The sequence below is a fragment of the Lagopus leucura genome, unplaced genomic scaffold, assembly GCF_019238085.1.
Source record: "Lagopus leucura isolate 7727_CA_CO unplaced genomic scaffold, USGS_WTPT01 Super-Scaffold_702, whole genome shotgun sequence".
NCBI classification, from domain to species: Eukaryota; Metazoa; Chordata; class Aves; order Galliformes; family Phasianidae; genus Lagopus; species Lagopus leucura.
Window position 1 is genome coordinate 10,728,706 of NW_024962254.1, and position 23,364 is coordinate 10,752,069.

Here is a 23,364-nt window from a genome sequence, read left to right on the forward strand (position 1 = left end):
TGTTTTTATTCCATTCCATACATCCCCACCATTTTACTCTTTTGATCACAGCTTGAGCAACCCCACCTGCAGAAAGTTATCTGCACTTTGTTTGGTGGAAATTTTTTAGCCACAGTAAGTTATTTTTAGCTGTTTGGGGAAACTCAGAGAACCAGAAGAAAGCAGATTCTGTAAGTTTCCAACAGAAGAGTTTGATTATTAAAAGCGTAGGATTTGATGCTTTCTGACAGCCTAAGAAGCTAGAACTTGTAATCGTGAAATACCGATGTTGTAAAAGCTGCAGTTTTGAGCACCATGGTACAAAATGTGCATCATAGAACTATTAGAGAGTGTCCAAATGAGAGCTACAAAGATGGTGAGAGGTTTAGAGGAGAAGACATATGAGAAGAGGCGGAGGTCCCTGGGTTTGCTTAGCCCAGAGCAGAGCAGGCTGAGGCATGATGACAACTGCAGCTCCTCACAGGGAGTGGAGGGCAGCGCTGAGCTCTGCTCTGTGTGACAGTGACGGGGCCGAGGGAACGGCATGGAGAGGCAGGTTGCATGTCAGGAAGAAGCTCTTCACCAGAGGGCAGTGGGAGTGCAACAGGCTGCTTGGGGCAGAGGGTACGGCCCTGAGCTGCCAGAATTCAAGGAGCATCTGGAGGACACTTTCAGACATATTGTCTGATTTTTTGGGTGTGTAGAGCCTTGAGTTGGACTCGCGATCATTGGGGGTCCCTTCCAATACTCCCTTGTGATATTCTATGATCCATTGATTTTATATAGCACTTGACTTACCTGTAGGCACAATTAATTTAGGAAACATGTATTTACTGTCCTCATTCCTGGACTCTTACTCTCACTGTTACCTCAGATGCATTTCCAAAGAGTGCATGCCTGCAGTATTCCTTCCTTTAATTGCTCTCTTTAGTGCTCGCCTGTCTCGACTTTGATGTAATTCTCATTTCTGATAAATTGAAATCTTTGAGATGAATTCTGAAAACTTTAGTTCTTCTCGTCCCGACATTCAATTCATCCTTTCTGATTTCTCATATAATTTGCCAGCTGTTGTTTATGCCAGCTACTCTAATGAGATAAGTTCAAAATCAGCCTTGTGATCAGTGGTTTCCTTTCCTTTTCTTCCTCCTACCCCTGTGTGGAGTTTTTTCAAGGAGCAAATTATACATAAAGTGCATAACTTTCTTTAGGCGGGGAAATGAGAAAAAAAAAAAACATTTTTCTTCATTCTTTTGTTTGAAATTCTTGAAATATTTGAAATTGTTTCCTTGATTTAGCTCTTAAGGCCTTCAGTTTTCTGCCTACCTTGTCTTACTGTGTCACTGTGCACAGCTAAATAGTTGTTGGGGGATGCAGATCATACTAAAACCAAAGTAACAGATCCAGAAAATCCCAGTGCGCATTTTGCAGAGGAGTGGTGCTGTGGGAATATATACTCAGCAGCTAGGCAAAAACTGGACGTTTGGTATTATTTTAGGCTAAGTAACTCTTTTTTTGTTGTTTGTTTTTAAACCTTCCTAATCAAATTTCCTGCTTGTCTCCTTTAAAATATGAGTCATTCTTTGGTATGATTTAAAAACACCAGGTCTTCCTACGATTGACAAACTGGTAATATGAGATATTTACTGGGGGATATCAAGGAGAAAGCATTTCCATTAATGAATGTCTTACAGTCATGCATAAAATGCACATTTACTTTAGCTATCTATTCAGAATTTCAGTAGCCCAACAGCAGTAAAACTGGGCTAAGAAAAATTGGTTCTCAAAATAATCCATGTACAGGTCTTATTTTTTTCCTTTCTGTTAGAAATTCAGCTTTTGAGGTACTCAGCAGAGAGTCCTTTCTGGTTACGGTATTACTAAATTTGTCAGAAACCCAAACTGTGCAAACAGTGCTCTCTATCCTGTGCTTTAAGACTACAATGTTTTTGTAAGAGATCTTAAGAGTTAATGTGCAGCACAAAGCAGAATAACATTGTAAAGAGTTATTTTTTAGGGTTTTCTTTGCTATTCAAAATTCCATTTTCATTAAGATCCAGTGGACTTCCCAGAAACCCTTTAGTCAACTAAGCAAAACATAAGATAAAATTTTATTGAGAAAAGTGGCTAAAAATACAGTTTAACAGAGAAGTAATTTCCATTATTTGACTTCTAAATAACTTTTTTTACCAATGTGGCTTTCTAAGTAAAATTTTAGAATATTTTGAGGCCTAACTTAATGAAATAAAATAGAAACCATAGCAAGATGGGCATTAATTTTCCTGCAGCTTGTATCACATTATCTTCTATACAAACCTTTTTCTTATATTTCTCCTGATTCTCAGTGTAAGTAAGGTACTAAAGTATTCCTATTCCAGTTATGAGGGCAGTATTTACTTCACCATAGAAGTAATTCTAGACCATCTAACCTATATTCTGTGGTAAATCTACTGTTTATATCACTATCATATCACTACTCAATAAGGAGTAAATCCAAGCATGAGTTTGATCTTGATCCTATCAAAATTTTGTAGTAGCCTTTGGAAAATCTGACTTTTTGTCACCGGATTTCTAATATTTGTCAGGGGCTTTCAGTTATTTGCTACCAAACTCTGGCATCAGACGGATCATTTTTTTAAATGTTTATATAGCATTATAAGCAAGTCAAGACACCTATGAATTTTATTGGTAGGGAAACATAGCAAATGTCTCCATAACTTAATGAAGGCAGTCAGAAAAAAAAAAACAGAAGATAGATAGGATTTTCCCCTAAATACTCCTTACATTTTGTAGATTTTACTGTTTCTTTATTTTAAAATGTACAAGGTTAATTTTACTTATGTAAGAAATGTATTAAATGGTGTTTGTCAGTTTGGCAATGGTAGTAGCAGTGAGAAGGAAGAGGAGAGTGTGAATGAGTGCCACTGACTCTATTTGAGAGCAAATTCAGAAAAATTAAACATTGAGATGACTATGAAAATGCTGCTTGGCATGATATTTCTCAGACGTGCAGGCAGTAGAGCTACTTGACAAGGATATCACTGGCAGTGAGAATTTATAATAATATAATTTTTATTCAGTAAATTTCATTTGTAAGAGAAGAGAGACAATGAGGATTACTGATAATTTTCATTTTACTACCTGAAAAACTATTGGAAAAACTAAGTTTCTAAATTCTGAATTAACTCTAAATTAAGAAGAAAATGACAGAAATGGTTCATTAGACAATAGCAGAATATACAGAAGTACAAGATTAGTGCATTTTAAAGCCATAAGGTATAATTATGATCATCTACTGTTATCTATTCCACAGAAACAGTGACATTGACCCCACTGATCTTATGCTTTGGAAATACTAAGAGATCTCATTACAATTTAAGTGTTCTCAGTAACTGTATTTCTTTCCTTGGCATGAAAGCTAAGATATATTATTGACCTCTGTTCTCACCTAGTGCTTTCTTTCATTAGAGTATTTAAGTTCTTGTATAACTGTTGGAGAGAAAGAGGTGCGTACCTTATGGCTCGTAAACTTTAGATGGGCTGGATCTCTCTGTAGAGACTTTCAAAGAAAATAGTTACTTTTCCTTATCAGTTATGTAAGAAACTTAGATACTTTAGGAAGACTTGCTCATTATACATTAAAGTATTGAAAAATTGGAGCCTCAGTGGAGATACAGTTGTTGTTCTGCATTGTATTTAACTTTAGTAAATGTGAATGTTTTTAAAATGTTTGAAAAGGGAAAGCATAAATGTGAGATTTCACCTGTTGGAATTGTAGTTTAGTGCAATTATTTAACTGCATATTGTTTGTGTTCATTTAAAGGGTATCATTACACAGTCAGCAAAACCTTATGACAGTATCCAACCTTGGTGTTATCTTTGGACCAACTCTGATGAGAGCCCAAGAAGAAACTGTGGCTGCTATGATGAACATTAAGTTTCAGAATATCGTTGTGGAAATTCTTATAGAACATTATGAAAAGGTAGTAGATTATATGAGTTTTCTACTGTGAATAAGTGAAACCAAGATCTCATTTTCATTACCATAATTAAGTTCTTAAGAATGAGGAAATTTAGCATTTGTAGGTTATTGATTGAAAAAGTACCCTGTTCTGTCCACATGCTATGGATAAGTATTCCTATGAAGGCTATGCAAGGTACAAATCCAAGGCATACTCTCCCATGCTTTGAAGAAGTTCCTCTGAATCTTCATTAGCTTTCTGAACATTTCTGAATCCTTCTCATAGAATCAGAATCATACAATGGCCTGCACTGAAAAGACCTCAAAGATCATCTAGTTTCAACCCCCTTGCCACAGGTGGGGTTGCCAACCACCAGATCAGGCTGCCCAGAGCCGCATATCTGGTTCATATCTAGAACCAGAATGAGAAGGTCATCCTTTGCTTATTCACTCTTCCATTTCTCTCATATGAGCAGTATATTGAGGTTCAGTCTGGGTGAGCACATGGATTCTCCTCTGTGTATACTTTGTGCATCAGGTCCAAATCTTCCTGACAGTTACTGTCCTTTGGGGATATATCAGCTGGAGGTCAGCAGAGGTCTGGTCCCATCTAATGTCACGAAACCCCAACCATATTTCACTTCCTCTTTCCGCAAGCAGCATTAATATCGATGCCCACACAATCCCCAATTCTGTTTGCTATTCAGATGTGTAGATACCAGATAAAATATATTAAAAAATAATAAATGTTTCTTAGAGAAAGTTTTATTTCTAATTACAGGTTTTTAACCCACCAATCCATCTTTGTGATCTAATAGTTCTTGAATGCTCTGTAACATGCAGCATACAAGCAAGATACTTTTTTGCTTTCAGAAATATGTGTAAGTGCCTGGTTTATTTTGTTTTCCCCAAAGAGACACGGAGGGTACATCTCATACTCTTCATGAAAAACTAAATAAGAACTTTTTTAAGACTCGAGAAGGAAAATCTATGAAATCATAAAATGATTTCACTGCAGGTATCATAGAATCTTAGAGTCACAGAATGACCAAGGTTGGAAAAGACCTTCAAAGTCATTCAGTCCAACCGTCCACCTGTCACCAATAGTTCTCACTAAACCACGTCCCTCAACACAACTTCTAAATGTTCCTTGAACACCTCCAGGGTTGGTGGCTCCACCACCTCTCTGAGGAGCCTATTCCAGCACCTGACCACTCTTTTGGAGAACTAAAATTTCCTAACATCCATCTTGAATCCTCCCTGGCGCAACTTGAATCACCTTCACTGAAGAGTTTTCTCAGTTGTCTTTATTGATGGTGATTTTTTGCCCAGCAGAACAATCAAGAGCTCCTTTACTTAATCATCAAAAGAAGTAGTATTTGGGGGATTTTTTGTTGATTTATATCACTTTTTCTGATGACCGACAAAACAAGGTGAAAGAAGTTTGATTTTATTCCGTTTACTCAGATGTGGGGCAGTTCATTGTCATTATCAGGATCCATTGCAATGACTGATCAGTAATTATTGACTGCACTGATTGATATCACCTGTTATATTTCACAGAAACTCCTCAAAATTAGTATGATGCTGGCAGCCCCCATGCATTCACTTCCAAAACATACTTAATACATATTTCCCAAACTGAATTTCCCCTCTGGAAACTAGCAGTTTATTCAATACACAGAACATGGCTGCACAACCAAAATCATCCTTGCTCTCTGTCTGCAGACATGTTTTTGCATTGATGTGCTACTTATTAATTACTAATATGGTATTGTTTTAAGAGCATCTCAAGACCTCATTTAAGGTATTTTCTACTGTCTGAGTATGCATCCACTTTCCCTCCACTTTTTAAATAGCATGTAGGTTTCTTCTCATTTTTGAAAAAGAATAAGGTTTTCTACAGCTATTCAGCACAGAATTGATCACTGTTAGCAGTGGTACATGAAAGATAAAAATCAGAAGATGCACCAAACCTGAAGATGGTCCTCATCAGGCTTGACTTGTTTAGGAAAATAAAGTGCTTTTCTGAAATACAAACAGGATTGCAGCTATGACACCTTTCTGTAACATACAGAAGTTCCCACAGGTACACATATAATGAAATTCCACTTTTTCATAATATTTGAAAATATATAATTCTTGAGTAGGTGTTAGTAGTAAACTAACACAAATGTTTCACAATTTTGGTTGTTAAGCACTTTATAACTGGGACTAGAAGATAAAACTATTTAAAGAAATATTTTTGTGTAATCAGCATAATTTTTAAGTACAAGCTTATTGTTCACTAACCCATTCTTGGATTGCAGAATTGAATGAGAAGATGTTCTGTGAATATACTCTTTTAAGATGGGTGAGACTATTGCAGCATTCAGGTGCAGTGATGAAGAAAACAAATGTATTATTAACAGAAGCATAGGAGTACCTCTATTATTTATTTATTTCTCTCTTTTTTCTTCCTCTTTTGTCTTCCTTTTTTTTTTTTTTTTTTAATCATGCAGATATTTCACACTGCACCAGACCCCAATATTCCTCTTCCCCAACCTCAGTCCCGTTCAAGTTCAAGAAGGACAAGAGCAATTTGTCTTTCCACAGGTCCTCGTAAGCCCAAAGGAAGATACACACCGTGTCTAGCAGATCCTGACAGTAAGTTTGTTCTTGTTGACTGCTGTCTTCCTTTTCATGTCTTGGCCTTTTGATAGTCCCCAGCAATGTCCAGTAAGCACTGTATTCCAATAAGCATTACAGATGGAGTTTCATCAGCTTCTTAACCTCTGTGAGTCAGAGCTGTACTGCTGAATGACTACATTCCTTGCTTCTCTCAGAGGAGGAAGGATATTTGGTTTTAGGCATGTCTTTTATTAAATACAAAAAGCTTTTAGAGTAGACTTTATGTTCTGATCTGAAAGTAGCCTACCTTGAAACTCTGTGAAGTTCACTGTATGACATTCCCGTAATTGTTAAGGTTGAGAAGCTTTAACTCAGTTAAGGTTGGGAGATCAAAAACATTACTTGGCTGTTTTCATATGCGTGAAACTGTGGTCGTTGGTTCAAAGCAAACTACTGTCTAGGATGCCAAAACCACTGAAACCTTACTAGTTTGACTGGAATAGAAACAAGATCCTATGTTATGAGAAGCAGTGTACTCAGCAGATGATTTGCTGTTCAACAACATGGAGTTATGTTTGCAATTACTTGCTGCTTAGAAATCTTTTTCATTTTAATGTGAATTTCATGCAATAAAAAGGTGCATTTCGTTTGTTTTCATCACTTTTTACTTATCTGCATTATACCATTAAGAAGTATAGAAGCTGTAGCAATGTCTAAGCTGCTAACTACAGCAGGAGAATTCCAAAAGAACTTCTGTGTTCCCCCGTTCCTCAAGGAGATTTACACAAAATAGGTACAGTAAAGTAATGTGCAGCAATACTGAATAAGAGCAGTAGCTCTCTGCACTTAGTTGCTAGTGTGAATGGCATGGGATTCTTAGATGAAGAAGTTATGGAGGAACTGTCAGTTATGTTCACTAGAGGAGAAACTGAACAAATTCCAGCTGTTTTTCACTGTGTAACTAACTGCATTTCAGTGGGGCAGTTCTGTCAAAGTATTTTTGTGGGCTTATGCAAGCAAAGGCTTCTTAATTCACTCGTAGTTTCTGCTGACAGCTGGAATGAAGTTAGGTCTGACCAAGGAGCTCTCCACATGGAATTTGCTCGTTGGCTCCAGCTCAGCGTTTGCTGCACAAGTTCCAGTTAAGATCTCACTTGTGCCTGGAAGGCTGAGTCAGGAGCAGAGGTGTTCTCCTTGCCAAGTATCTCTAGCCATGCCAGAGACAGTCAAGAGAGAGCCCTGGTTTCTGGCATTAGCTCTTTTCAAAGCACTGGATAGTTTTATGTCATCACTTAAATGAAGAACAGACACTTAACTGTATTTCAGAAAGTTAAGGAACTCTATATGCCATGAGAAAATGAGATTTAGGCACCAAACTGTAAAAAATGATAAAAAAATGCACTTGTCAAATTTAGGTTCCAGCCAGTCTTACCATTTTTGAGAGACTGCTGATCTATAAGGAGTAAAACGGTGCATAATCTAATCTGAAATATCCTGACATCTGTCCAGAATTAGACGGGAACTTTCAGATTACTGCACCAGCAGCACTACTGTTTTCACATCCAGTGAGCAAAGCATTAGTATTTGAAACCTTATTTTTAGTATTCTGTGTGGCTGTTGTCACCTATTTCTAAGAATATTGAAACATGCAGAGGCAAAATCACTTGTATCCATTTGGTATCTTATAAATACTCTGTAGTTAAAAAATATACATTCTCTCCTCGTGAAATTTTTTGAATTACGTCTCCTAGCTCTTGGATGAAAGGTATTACTGGAATCGGACATATGATTCACTACACCTAATGCATTTTTATGAATCCAGTCTGAAAGATATTTCAGCTCTCACTAATTTGTCAGCCAGTCCTTCCTCAGTTCTAGTATCTGTGCCTTCTCTCATATCATCAGCAAAGTTCTTGAGAATATTTCCACTGCTTGCTGTACAAGTTTGGCTCGTTGGTCTAGGGGTATGATTCTCGCTTAGGGTGCGAGAGGTCCCGGGTTCAAATCCCGGACGAGCCCAACTTTTCCCCTTAGCACAAAGTGGGCAAGGTTGGAACTTTTCTGTGTCTGGCAAAATCACAGAGCAGATCCTCCCAGCCTTACTAAGGCAGGTGGGAAATAAAGGTGGGGTGGTTGGTGGTAACCAAGACAACTTCACCAAGGGCAAGTCATGCCTGACAAACCTGGCGGCCTTTTGTGATGGAGTTACAGCGTCAGTGGAGAAAGGAAGAACAACCGACGCCATGTGCGTGGATTTGTGCAAAGCGTTTGGCACTGTCCTGCATGGCATCCTGGTCTCCAAATTGGAGAAAAATGGTTTGGTGGATGGACTGGGTAAGGAACTGGCTGGATGGTCACCCAGAGACTGCTGGTCAATGGCTTGGTGTCCAAATGGATGCCAGTGACAAGTGGTGTTCCTCACAGGTCGGTGCTGGGATCGGTGCTATTTAACATCTTTGTTAGCATCCTCAGCAGGTTTGCAGATGGCACCAAGCTGAGTGGTGCAGTTGACATGTTACAGGGAAAGGATGCCATCCAGAGGGTCCTGGACAGGCTTGAAAGGTGGGCCGATGCAAACCTCATGAAGTACAAGGCCAAATGCAAGGTCCTGCACCCGAGTCCCAAGCACAGATACAGATACATGGAGAATGGCTTGAGAGCAGTCCTGAGGAAAAGGGTTTGGGGGTGTTGGTTGATAAAAAACTCAACATGAGGTGGCAATGTGTGCTTGAAACCCAGAAGGCCAACCATATCATGGGTTGCATCAAGAGAAGCGTGAACAGGAGGGCGAGGGCAGTGATTCTGCCCCTCTACTCTGCAGATCTCATGAGATCCCACCAGGAGTATTGTGCCCAGTTCTGGAGCCTCCAACACAAGAAGGACATGGAGCTGCTGGAGCAGGTCCAGAGGAGGGCCAGGAAGATGATCAAAGGGCTGGAGCACCTCTCCTACGAGGACAGGCTGAGAGAGCTGGGGCTTTTCAGCCTAGAGGAGAGGAGCTCCAGGGGGACCTTATAGCAGTAGCCTTCCAGTACCTGAAGAGAACCTACAGAAAAGCTGGGGAGGGACTTTTTATAAGTATAGATATTGACGTGGGAAGGGGAAATGGTTTTAAACTGGAAGAGGGTAGATTTAGGCTAGGTATCAGGAATAAATTCCTTATTGTATGGGTAGTGAAACACTGGAATGGGTTGCCCAGTTTGAGGCTGTGGATGCCCCCTCCCTGGAAGCATTCAGGACCGGACTGGATGAGATTATGAGCAACCTGGTCTTGTGGGAGGTGTCCCTGTCTATAGCAGAGAGTTTGGGACTCAGTGATCTTAAAGGTCCCTTCAAACCCAAACCATTCTATGATTGTGTGATATTATTGAAAGTAATTATATCAGCACAAACGTTTCTGTGTAGATAGGTTAATTTCTCTATTTTCAGTCTGGTTAAAGAAATGCATCAAATGTTCAGTGTTGAAGTTGTAAATAGCAGAATGAATGGTCCTGCAGGATAGATATTTAAAGAAAGACACCATGATTCAGAAAACTGGAGAACTATACATAGACTTTTGCAGACTCTCACAGAGACTGCAGAGATCCTCAGCAGTTTGGTAATCAATGTAAAACTGTCTACAGAGTCATAAATGACTCTGTAGTCAGAACATAAATGGGACATACACCGCAACCCTTGCCTTGTGGTCAAAATCCAGGAAGGTGTCTTTTAAAAAGACATTTCAGAATTACTTGATTTCCTAACAATATTTATATTGCAGGCAGTTTTTTTGAAAATGTAACATTTATGCAAAATACTTTCACCTGCAACACATTATGTTCATCTGCTCCAGAGAAATGTCCACGAAGTGCACACTTTCCAGGTTTAATATAGGGATGTGTGAAACTTAGAGCAACTAAATTGCTATTTTGTCTTGAGAATGACTGTCCCTCAAACTATGGATAATGGCTATCAAATTTGATGACAATATGGTACAGGAGCTAAAGATGACATGAGAGAGATGCGCAGGGTTAGATAACGTAGTTATCTTATTGTTCTTTTCTTCTCCCTTCCCTTGCCTAGGTGACTCATACAGCAGTAGCCCGGATAGCACACCCATGGGCAGCATCGAATCTCTCTCCTCTCACTCCTCCGAGCAGAACAGCACCACCAAATGTGTGCCCTCTCAGCCCAGGGAGAAGTCAGGAGGGATTCCATGGATTGCTTCTCCCCCTTCTTCAAATGGCCAGAAGAGTTCAGGCCTCTGGACCACGAGCCCAGAATCCTCATCAAAGGAGGATGCAACAAAAACAGACATGGAGTCAGACTGCCAAAGTATAGCTTCTGTCACTGGACCAGAGAATGCCTCTCCACCAGTAGATCTGACCAAGAAGAGTTCCTATAGTCTGTCTGGCCTGAAAAGATCTTCAGGTTCTTCCCTCAGATCAATTCCATCAGCTGAAGGTAATTTCCAAGGTTTTTTGTGACATCAATGATTTTACTGTGAGGCATCAAAAAAGAAGAGGTGCGTCTGAAAGCTAATGTTACTCTTTAATTTTGTTTCTTTTTTAACTTGTAAGGTTATTTCACTTTTCAAATTGCTTCTGACACATTTCTGTTGTCATCTGTACAACTCACAATACCAGTGTTCCTAGGAATTTAGAGTACTCTATCCTGCAAAGCCTCACAGAGGTTACTGACTTGTAAGAATATTTCTGGCTTATAATATGAAAGAGTTGGTATCCGTGGTTATTACTGTGTCAAAAGAATAAATGCTTGCAAAATTGTTGTCAGTAATCAAAATTAGCACTTAAATTTAGAAAACCCTAGGCTTAGTATATCTAGTAACATCTTTGTTGCTTCTTGTCCATGACATGAAGGATATGTCTGAAACACTTTTTACAGGTTGTATTTACAACTTGTAATCATTAGCTTTTTTTTTTTTCATTTAAAAGTTTAATCAAGCTTCTGTGAATATCAAAATATTAATTCTTACAAATTAATGCCTCCTCATTTCATAGTGAATACTACTTTTAGCAGGAGTTTGGACTATATGACTGCTTGAGATCCCCTCCAACATGATTTTTCAACAGTTATGTGCAATATACTGCTTTATAAATGTTAAAGGTTTTCATCTTCACTTTTTAATGACTGTACTATCTAGCCATGTAAGTGCAATATGGTTTTTTAGCCTGCACAGTTTTAACATTGTTTCTTCATCCTTGCTGCTGGTCCTTTTCTCCTGGCTTTTTGCCTGTTTCATCTGTCTTAGTAAGTACTTACTCCCTAGTTTGCTTCTTAACAAAAAACTGCTGTGCATGTTACACATATAAAACATCTTCACGTTAGCTTTAATAATGCTTATTATTTGGTTGCTTTCTTTAGGTAACAAAAGTTGCAGTGGATCTGTACAGAGCTTGTCTTCAACAGATACAAAAGATACACCAAAGGCTCCACTAAATCCTGATTTGCCTCCCAAAATGTGCAGAAGATTAAGACTAGATACTGCATCAAGTAATGGCTACCAAAGACCAGGATCTGTGTAAGTTAAGGCGCTTCGGAGTTCTGAGTTCTTACAATATTGTCTCCTATGAAATGATCACAAAGAGCTTTACAAGTAGTTGAAAAAGCACTCACGAACGCTTGCTTTATCTTTATTTATGACATATTTATCAAAATTAATCAAAATTATAAACAGCGGAGACACTGACAGTCTAAAGTCAATTGAAAGACTGCCATTTACTTCATTAGCCTGTAGATAAGGTCCATAATGAAGACTTGGATTTTTGGAAAGTGATTAGAATTATTATCTCTCATTCTTTTGGCAATTGATCAAGGAGCACAATTGTAGCTTACTGTCCATGCTGTTATGTCAAGAAGATCAACAGATTTTATTTATGTGAGCCAAAAATTGGAGCAAAGTAAAAAAACACTTCTCTGAAATTTCTTCTGCTGTTGTATGATCAGGGGTTGAGATGCGTGTTTATTTTCTTATGGGTTTTTTTGTTTGTTTGCTTGTTTTGTTGTTATTTTGTTTTTTTTTTTTTTTCTTGAGAAGAAGGCAGTCCTCAGCAATAGAAGTTGAAATTTAGGTTGTTGAGATTTTGCTTTCAAATGTTTCTTAGTGCTTATAACATAACCTTAAGAATGTGTTTCTTAAAAATGTGATTTTGCTGTAATCCTGAATCTAACCCAGACTTCATGTGTTCGTGGGAGTAAGAAATTTCCAGAACAGCAGAGCACCAAGAAGTTCTCCAAATACTGAAGGACTCCATTCAGTCTCTCCAATTTTTAAACTGGAATACATTACTGTAATCATTTCACAGTCTTAGCTGTTCATCTTAACTTAAACAGAAAATCACCTGCACAGCCCAGCATGCTGGCAGTAAGAGCACTTCCAGCCTATCTCTATTTAGCATTCAAGAATAAATGTTTATATAGAGAGTGATGAGGTTTTCCTTCTTGCTGACTCAGCAAGGCTCTGGTGCATGTGGAATTCAGTGGACTAAGATAGGTTATGTCCATAAAAATTCTGCTGATTATGTACTTAAAGGGAGGTTTTTGAATTTCCTCTTGTTTTCAAAGTGAATACTTGCAGCAGTCCTAAAAAATAAGATGTTTCCATGTCTTTAGATGGTTGAAAGCAAAATTAGTTTGTGACTTTAATTAATAAGCAAAGTGTAAAGGAAGGTACTTTCTTATTTTCAGAGTGGCTGCAAGAGCCCAGTTGTTTGAAAGTGCTGGTTCACTTAAACAAGTGTCTTCAGGACGGTAAGTGCTTCTTACTGTTAAACAAATTGTAAAATCCTCTGTATTTTCCTGGCTCCAGAGACTGAAATGGAAGTGTTGGAGCTTTGTTGTGTGTCTTCTGGGCAGCATCTTGTGGCACACAAAACTTCTGTTATTTTTTATACTCATTCTTTTTATGGAAGAAAACTAAAGCTAATATAAAGTAACAGCCTTCCTAACTATTCTGTCCCCTGCTGAAGTTGCAGTGAGAGATGCTCAGGTTAGTGATCTGCTTAAAGATACAGCTATAAAAGAAAATTAAGAAGATGAGGGCACTTCACTTACTCTGTTCAGCTTTCTGTTATATACATCCTTCCAGCAGAGTAGCAAACATGATAGTTTATGATAATTTGCTCATGTGGTCAAGTATTGAATAGCATCTACTTTACAAAGCTCAGGATTAGTTTAATCAGGATCTCTCCCATCCCTTAGTTCCTGTCCAGAGAAACAGTTGCCCCTTGTTCTTGATAGTCTGCATCAGGAATTATTTAAATTTTCCTTGTAAATGTATGCAGTTATTCAGTGGACTTGATCCATTTCCACACGAAATGAAGCTAGAATGTTCTGATACATGTTCACCAAGGAAGCAGTAGTACTTTCTATATTGCTAATGGCCTTAATTATTAGATTCAAGTCAAATAATTGTGTGTGGGAAAGGTTCTGTCTTTTCACCGTCTCTGCATCTCAAATCTTTTGAGACAGAATGTATGTTTTGGTCCATCATTTTACTCTGGTACAGTCATCTTACTGGAACTGCTTAGCAACAGAAAAAATAAAACATAGTATCGATCCATTAATCTAAAGTTGATAATAAAGTAGCGTAGCTGTAAACAAAGATGCCAACATGTGCTGAGATATGCAGTAGGGAATACAACCATCTTCTCTGACAAATGTGGCAGTGGAGAGAAAGAGAAGGCTGACCTGGAAAGACTCACTGGTTTTGTTCAAGGGAAACAGTTTACGGGAATCAAGGCTGTTCTTTCTGTGTGGTAGATGAAATGTGAGAAAACTTTTAGTGTGGCGAGGAGAGAAACAGGATGAGAAGGGGAGGGCATTAATTTAGGGAATAAAAGTATAAAAGAAGAAACTGGAATGTTCATTGGCCAGTGACCTGAGCCAAGAGCAATGACTGGTTCACCAGTGCTGCATCATTTTACCTCCACTTTTGTTCCTTCTCTTATTTTGTTTTGCTCCCTTCTTGTAAACTCTCTGCTAACGTTCCCTTAGAACCTGTGTCATCTCTACCTATATATAAAAAGCATGTAAGAAGCCAAAATCTGACAAAGGAAAAATGTAGCAGTTGATAATGGATATGAGAAGCAAATAAGATAGCAGAAAATACTGAAAGGCTTAATAGCTCCTCCACTTCAGCCTTCCTGAGAAAGCAGAAGAGCAACAATAACAAGGAGAATGGAAAAAGAGAGGTCAGCAGGCAAAATGAGGAAGAAATAAAAGGTAGCTCAGCTGTTCTTCTAATGCTCAAGTCTGACTGAGATTTTGCAATTCAGAGCCAGCTCTTATTTGCCTTTCATGCATGCTATGATCATGAAGACTGAATTAAATCCTTAGAGTAGTCTATTTTGATCTGAAATCATGGTAATTACATTTGATCCACACAGTAGACGGGCCTTTTAGATTCCTATTTCTCCTATGCAATAAGCATATGCAAGGTAGAATGTAAGGCAGTCTCATTTGATATCAGAAATATTTAAGTGAGGACTGTGATGGTCTCTGTGAAGGGTCAGTTTACAGTGCTGTAAATAACTGATTTCAAAATGTATAGCTACTGCTTACCTGTGCACAGCATTGTTTAAGTAGTTTAATCCTGTCTTGATGCGTTTGTTGCCTGAAATGGTATTTCATAATTACCTGTACAGATCAAAAGTACATCTACAGCTTTGCAGTCTCATTTTGGCTCATGTATTCCAGCATATTTCTGTTCATTCTCTTTAACTACCTGAAGGGAGGTTGTAGCGCGCTGGGGGTCAGCCTCTTCTCTCGAGTAACAGTGATAGGATGAGAGGGAATGGCTTCAAGTTGCACCAGGGGAGATTCAGGCTGGACATTAGGAAATGCTACTTGTTTGAATGGGTGGTCGGGCGGTGGAATGGGCTGCCCAGGGAGGTGGTGGAGTCACCAACCCTTGGAGATGTTCAAGAAACGTTTGGATTTTGTGTTGAGGGACATGGTGTAGTGAGAACTATTGGTGATGGGTGGATGGTTGGACTGGGTGATCTTGTAGGTCTTTCCAAATGTTGGTGATTCTCTGATTCTATCATTCTGTGATTTGGATAATCTCACAATTGATGCTTCACAACCACAGTGACCTAGATTTCCATAATTCAGTCTTCCTGGTAGTGTTTGCCCCAACTCTGTCTGACTTTGTATGATGTCCTCTATGTACCAGGAAAGTTGCATCCCCATACACATTTTATTTTTTTTAATGCTGGATCATTATTTGAGGCAGCTTTTATCTGTCTTTCTGTACACCAGTACCTGCCTTCATAGTGGCACTAATTTGAAAAGATTTATGATAGTTAGAACGTGGCAGAATGAGAGGCCACTGCACCCTTCACGATTGGGCAGATAAGACCAAAATTTTATCCTCTTCCCAGCCTGTGCTCTCTTTTTTTTTCCATCGCACAGTTGCTTTCACTTCTCATTTTTCCCATTCCTTCCCTTCTGACTTCAAGTCTATCAATCACCCATCTCCCAGACGGTAGCATTAAGGTATTTCTGGCTTCTCTCTGTCTCTTTGTAGATTGAAAACTCACTAGGGCAGGAGCATAATTTTAAAGCGTATTTGTAACTTTAAAAATAGGTTACCAAAAGTATCTCAGGTATTGCTGACCATGTGTAAGGTGTAGTCAGGCAAAATAATTTTGGCCTTTGGCCACTAGTATAAATTTATCATGGGCTTATATGGGGGCTCGTTGTGGTTGGAATAGGTGATCTTAGTGGCCTTTTCCAAACTTTATGATTCTGTGACAACAAACATAATAAAAAGCAGCAAAAGGGAAAAGTCTATCCAGTGAAATCATGAAAAGGAGGAAGTTCTAGGAAACGTGGGTACCAGAAATGTTTTTTTTTTCTCTTAACTTAAAAACATGAATCACACTCTTCTGAGGTGTTCAGCATCATCTTAAAAGAGCCATAATAAATGATCATGATGTCATCACATGCTTTTTAACAAGCAGCCTTATTTGCAGGGAGGAGAGTATTAACACCATAAAAGAGAATGTGATTTTCAGCATTTAGTTTATCTACTAAATGCTGCCAAAGAATCTGTAATCGTATTTCCTTGCTATGCTTCCAGATAGATGGCACTGAAGTGAATAATAAGTAACACAAACAACCTAAATAATAAAGTTAGATATGGAAGGAATAAGCCAGTGCTTGAAAATTGCTCCAGAATTATGAGTAAATATCCCTAGATTCTGTGTCAGGAGCAAGGTAGTGGGAAGACAATGTGGAGAAGATAATTCGTGAGCTTCTGCAAAGGTGATTTTTTTATACTTTGTGCATCTATATTTGTATGATGTCAAATGCTCAGTAGCTTTCTCTTTCCAGAGCTGAGCAAATCAGAGTCTATGTTTTCTTGTCTCATATTTACTTTAAAACAAACATATTTGGATCACAAAAAATTAGAAGCTGAAAGCAGAATAGTTTAGTAAACATAGAAGCATAAAGGAGAAAATTTCATTTTACATTTTCTAAGGACATGAAAAAACAACACGCTTTGTTTTGAGAATAACTTAAATAATTCTGCCTCATTCAGATATTGTGATTCTGCTTTACAGTTGCCTTAGATGTCTTTTATCAGTGTTTCTCAGATGTTCCATTCTTAACATGGGAAACTGGCTTGATAGCCACAAAGTGGTGAAATTAATAAAGTTCAAAATCATGCCTGTATTACAGTAACGAGGCAGCTATAAATTAAAAGACATAAGCTGTCTATTGTTCTACTTTAAGAAAATATGTTATTGAATGTTTCATTACAGGCAGTGGAAACTGGAGAGCCATTTGTTGCACTTTCAAGTAAATATCCACCAGAACAGAACCCAGACCTTGAGAGCCAGCTGAGCTGGACATGTAGCTTGTTTATAGACAAGCTGAATGAGGTGGCTTAGCCTGAACCTCATTCCAGACACCTCAATCTGCTATGCTGCAATTGAATCATCCTGGAGGACACATTTCTCCTTTTTTTGTGTCATATTTACCTTACATTTATTATTTTCTTCTGTAGACTAATCAACTCTATTTTATCTCAAATCATGGTTGTGAGCCCTTGATGACTTGCTGATCTCTTTGGAATTCTCTCCAAGCAGTTCATAACTTGTTTCAAGCAACTTTTTCAATCCATGTACATTTGAAGGATAATTTCAAATACTCTTCAACTATTTTAACAGTTACAGTGTTCCAGTTGAAGTTTCTAAGTAGGATGTAGGTCTCTTTTCTACAGTAACATAGTTGGTAACCCCTGGTAAACTAGGATCCTGTAATTCTGCTCCTCTGAACTACTGTGTAATGAGTTGTTATCATCTTCAAGACAAGGGGAGATGGTTTTAAGTTGACCTCAGGACAATGGGCAATGGTTTTAAGTTGAGAGAGAGAAGATTTAGGTTGGATGTCAGGGGAAGTTCTTTACTATGAGTGGTGAGGTGCTGGAACAGGCTGCCCAGAGAGGTTGTGGATGCCCCATCCCTGGAGGTGTTCAAGGCCAGATTGGATGGGGCCCTGGGCAGCCTGGTCTGGTATTAAATGGGGAGGTTGGTGGCTCTTCATGTGACAGGGGGTTGGAGATTCATGATCCTTGAGATCCCTTCCAACCCAGGACATTCTGTGATTCTGTACTTCTGCGAAAGATTATCCTACATTTCCCAGGTTTTAACTTCATTTTTTCATATGATTTTTTTCTTATTTTTTTATTTCAGACAAGCAAAAGCCATGTATTCCTGCAAGGCTGAGCACAGTCATGAGCTGTCTTTCCCACAGGGAGCAATATTTTCCAATGGTAAGATGTTTTACATTCCTTGTTTACGTTTAATCCAACAAATGAAAATAAAACAAAACCTGAACTGTATCTGCAAGATAAGAGTGTAATTCAACTCTCAGTTTTTGCCTGTTTTTTATATTGCTATTGAATAAACGCCATTTGAATAAATATATGAACCACATATGAGATCTGTTAACTATAAATATTTACTGTAAATATGTTTTGCTTGATTGTTTTTTTTGCAGTGTATCCATCAGTGGAACCAGGCTGGTTAAAAGCAACTTATGAAGGCAAAACAGGACTCGTTCCCGAAAATTATGTCGTCTTCCTCTAGTAATCTTTAGTGGACAGCAATATCTTCATGGTATCCATGGTAACAAATAATAAGCACTCTGATTTTTTATCTGACACAGATATGGGATCAGCTCGTTAGCTGAGAGTGGTAGATTTCCTTCAGATACTGCAGCTGCAGGTTACATGGCTCCCTATCAGCGGAACAGAATGTAATGAAACAGTTAACAGTTACTGTACTGAGGACGGTACTCTGTTTAAATAACTTCCATTGTTTGCAAAAGGTTGTTCTGTTCTTCTTTTATGGGTAAGGAACACTAGAGCAATAAAATCAGAAAAGTTGCCACTTAGCTGCAGACCTTCAGGTCCTAGGATGTTGCTCACAGAAGTGTGAAGTTTGGAGGGAATGCACTCTATGACATTTCTTGGAATCAATATTTTTAATATGAAAATGTTCATAATATAAGTGATGCATTGTGATCTGAATGCTTCCTTACAAAATTTGATTCTGAGGTTAGTCCTAATCATTTCAAATAAGAAACTATTCTTCCATAAATCAGAAGTTTGAATTTCTGTTAGTCATTGAGATCACAGTATGTTATAGAATAAATGTAACTGGTAGTGAAATCAGATTACTGCCTGAGCAGTAAATGCTTGTTCAAAATGTGATGTTTAATGAATGTTTCATTCAATTACTTGTTAGATTTATTTCCTCCTTTCAGTGTGAATATAAATAACAATAACTTGTATTTCCGTGTTACCAGCCAGATGGGAGATAATCTCAGTATATCTCAGAGCAGCAGTTGTAGGAAACAAGGAGATACTGAATCTGGAATGATTGGTAGATACCAAATGAGCGATGGAAAAGTGCGATAGGTTTCTAAACGAGACATAAAATGTAACTGAGTCCTTTTCAAGTTTTTCCATTGTGAATAAGACAATACCCTGTGAAGTAGGAAATTTTATAAGCTCTGGGTGCCAAAAGCTCCATATAGCAATAAAAGTATACAGTGTATTTGGCAAATGTTTCCCCCATTCCACAGAATAAAAATAACTAGCTAATACTGTTTTTGTAAATGCCTATCGTTTGTATGGAGGGACTGGAAGAAAAAAAATAAGGAAGACAGCCCCAAACCAGAAAATATAAGCAGCTTTCTAAACCAGAGCATCTTTCTTGCACACGTTGATAGGAAAACATGCAGTGCTTAGTTGTCTTGTTGCTGTGCTCTACTGAGAAAGAAGAGACTTAGGCACTGCATGAACAATTTTTCAGTGTTGGTACAGAAAGAATTCACTGTTTCATAGTTACCCAGCCTTCGTTCTTTGTGCAGTAGGAGTAAGCAACGTATAAACCTTCTATTAATTTCTAAGGTGTACACTGCTTCCAGAAAGTTTAAGAACTGTTAGGACTGAAACCAGCAGTAATCTACTAATAGCTTCTTTTTCTTCCATAGACTTTTTCTAGTTTAAATTAGAAAATAGATTTTTCTGCCAACATAAAGAAGCGCACATACATAGAGCATGACTTTTGCAGAGCAATTCTTTGTTGGAATTCAGGCTGATGGCAGAAGCCCGCAGGACCTTCTGCTGTTGAAAGTATTAGCAGTGCAACAGAAAGGGGAGAGCCTAGAGGAGCATCCTTCTGCTGTTTCTGATGGGGATCCTGTGACATTAATCGAGGCTAGAGTGAGTAAAGCTGACTGCAGGCAGTTTGAGAACAAGTTGCTTGAATTAGTGATACACTGACCTGGGTCCTTTCTTCACTCTAAGGAGATTCAAAGGCGAGGGTCAGATTGGGTATCAGGAAGAGGTTCTGCACCAGAGGGTGGTGGGCATGGAACAGGCTGCCCAAGGCTGTGGGCATTGCCCCCAGCTGCTGGAGTTCAAAGAGCATTTAGACAGCGCTCTCAGACATACAGTCTGATTTTTGGGTGGTCCTGTGCGGAGCCACGAGTTGGACTCAGTGATCCTTGGGGGTCCCTTCCATCTCAGGAGACTCTATGATTTTATGATTAGGTCCCAAAGCTGTGCTCAGTACATGCTGATGAAATGTTCATCACAGGCAGTGGAAGCAAAGATGTGGGCTCATTGCATTTACCCAGAGCAGATGTGAAAGAAAGTGTGGAATGATTCTATGACTCTATGATTCTGACTTTTCTCATCAGACTGAGCCTTTCTTGATTTTAAAGCAAGCCAGCATTTCTTTTTCTAATGTACTCCTGCAGCTTTCTCTGCCCTGAGAAGATCAAAAAGGGTTTGGTTGTGTCTTTGCTTTATTTCATAATCCAAAAATTGCAAGGTGTCAGAAAGCTTACCGCTGGGGATGTGCCCAGGAGCAGTGCTGCTGTGGGAAAAGGAGCAGGGAGGGAAACAGCTGCAAGCAGAGACACGAGGCCTTGCATGTGTATCACCTGTGTGGAGAAATGTGGGTCTGTCAGTTGGAGCAGGCGGACTGGCCTCTGTTGAACATCATGGAGGAATTTAATTGTGAAATTCTTGAGAAACAGTGAAATAGGAAATTCTTGCTCTTATTTGCTTTGCCTCAGTCTGTGCATTTGTCTGGGTGTTCTCAGTAGTAGGTTCTGTAGCCAGCTGATCTGAGTGCAAGCTAGAGGACTCAAAGATGCTAAGTTCATATAAAGCTAAAATAAAAATGCAAAGTTCAGTTACGGAGCCTGTAAGCATTGAGGGAAAGGTTGTGGAAGTACTGGGAGGAATCACTGTAGAGGAGGGATGGTCTGTTCCCATACACTCATCCCATGTTAGACACAAAATTCAACTGCAAAGATAGTTTCATCAGAAGGTGGATTTCATTAATTCAGTTGCGCACCGAACAAATCTGTCTTCTCCTCTTTAAGGCTGGGCACTTTTTCAGGCCCTTCTGATGATCACATAAATAATTTGAAAATAGCTTAGATTTAAAATGGCAATTCCATCTGAAAGTGTTACATCGTTTTTTAATTACAGTTAGCAGTGCTGGATATGAGGGTTGTTCTGTTTCTTTCTCCACGGTACGTAACAAGCATTTTCTGTATTACCATGCTATGAGTTGTGGATGCCTCAGCTCTTCTCTGACTTTCCAAGAGGGAGTTTTTCTCCACAAGATCTGGAAAGTTAAATAACGGTGTTCACAAACTGGAATGAAAGAGAGCAGCACTGTGGTCATCTCATGATCCCTGGCCATATATCCCTTCTCATAACTGTAGAGCAGCAGAAATCCATGTAACATTTAAATGAAGATACAATACTCAGATAGTGCCTTACCAGAAAATTAGGTAAGCTGAACTAAATTAGTTCATTGTATTGGTTTACTGTTTTGTTTTGTGTTTTTTTTAATTAAAGTCAGATTCACTCCACAAGCAATGTCTACTTTTTAAATTTTCTTTCCATTCTACTTTATAAGAGGATGTGGAGTTTTCTCTGAATATCACTGTAGGACTGCAGGTAGATAATACATGATGGCTGTTTGTTGTGAAAATATCTGTACCCAGATCTTATGTCATTAGCCCTGTTTATTCTATGTTAAACTTTTGGTACATGTTGCAGTACAGCATGAACCAAAATAGTGTGAAGGACTGATGTATTGTATGATAAATAAGTAAAGTATATTAATATTTTATATTCACACTTCTTATTAATGATGATAAAGATGAACAAATATTTTTGATGTAATTTCTGTGAGTTCAGTGTTATAATGTTTTTGCCATACTTTGGCATTTAGAGTTCTATGTAACAAAACTCTTAAATTAAACCGTAGCTGTCTTAAGTCCCCACCTGATCTATAAAGTTCGTTTGTTTTATTATCTCTGGAAAAAATGACACACAGGTTTGCTGACCAGTGCTACTCTGTGATAGGAATAGTAACTTATTTTCCTCTTATATATATTTTTGTTGATAAACTGTTATTCACCTGCAATTGGGTTTGTTTTAATGTACCTTTAGAAAAGATTCATTAGGAAGAGAAGCTGCAAAATTCAGCAGTTCAGAACAGTAGTTAAAACAAGAAGAAAAGCATTATGTGGCAGCAATTGGATTTTTGCGACCTTCTTTCACTTGTCTGTTTTCTACTTAATAAGACAGGAACCAAATAAATGTTGAAGCCCAAAAGTCCATTGTTCTTCATGCTTCTTTTCCTAAGGTAACAGTTGGTACGGTTTGGGACTGAGCAGGGAAAAAGGCAGTAAGGGAGCTTGGCCTCAGCTGGAGGGCTATCTCCGCTGATGGAAGCTCTCAGAGTTCTAGTGAGCTCAAAGGTAGACCTTGGGCAATTTATAGTGAGGTTTTGCTGGCCAGAAGCCCTCATGAAATAAATTAGAATATTCTGCGAATGGGAAAACATGCTATGGCTTGGCATTATCCTTTTGTTTTCAGCAGTGCCCTGTGTGAATCATTCAGTTACCAGATGAAAAGCAATAAGCAGCATTCAGTCCTGCACTCATGGTCATGCAGCCACTGGTGCTGCAGCCCTTCCAGTTTCTGTTCATGCAAAAGTCAGACTGTTGATCAGGCTGTGTCGGCACAGGTCCGGAGGTCTCTTTTTGCACAGGATTTTGCACGGGCCTTGGGAGTTTGCTTTGTTTTGTTTTAATAAGATGCTTGGTATCCAAACAGCTACTAATACAATGTTGTAATTCAGTCACTGAAGATAATAGCATTGTTTTCTTTGTCCTATATGTGGCAGTATTTAATAAGCCGCTGGATAGCCTTAGTTATTTTAAGTATAGAGAATGGTGCTTTAACCCCTGGATGTCTCAGCTGAAAG

The 23,364-nt window shown here is 38.6% G+C and overlaps 1 protein-coding gene and 1 non-coding gene across 2 annotated transcripts in view; both read left to right on the forward strand.

Annotated features, from left to right (window-relative positions):
- ARHGAP42 (Rho GTPase activating protein 42) overlaps nt 1-22,373 on the forward strand; it is a 154,462-nt gene extending 132,089 nt beyond the window's left edge. The window contains exons 18-24 of the mRNA XM_042862489.1: nt 3,800-3,959; nt 6,439-6,583; nt 10,610-10,990; nt 11,912-12,068; nt 13,235-13,297; nt 18,250-18,329; nt 18,557-22,373. Coding sequence (XP_042718423.1) covers nt 3,800-3,959; nt 6,439-6,583; nt 10,610-10,990; nt 11,912-12,068; nt 13,235-13,297; nt 18,250-18,329; nt 18,557-18,645 — 1,075 coding nt within the window. The 3' untranslated portion in view covers nt 18,646-22,373. The remainder of the gene's footprint in view (nt 1-3,799; nt 3,960-6,438; nt 6,584-10,609; nt 10,991-11,911; nt 12,069-13,234; nt 13,298-18,249; nt 18,330-18,556) is intronic.
- Nucleotides 8,495-8,566, forward strand: TRNAP-AGG. Its single transcript has one exon. It is a non-coding gene; the product is annotated as a tRNA-Pro (tRNA).
- Nucleotides 22,374-23,364: the final 991 nt, after the last annotated feature.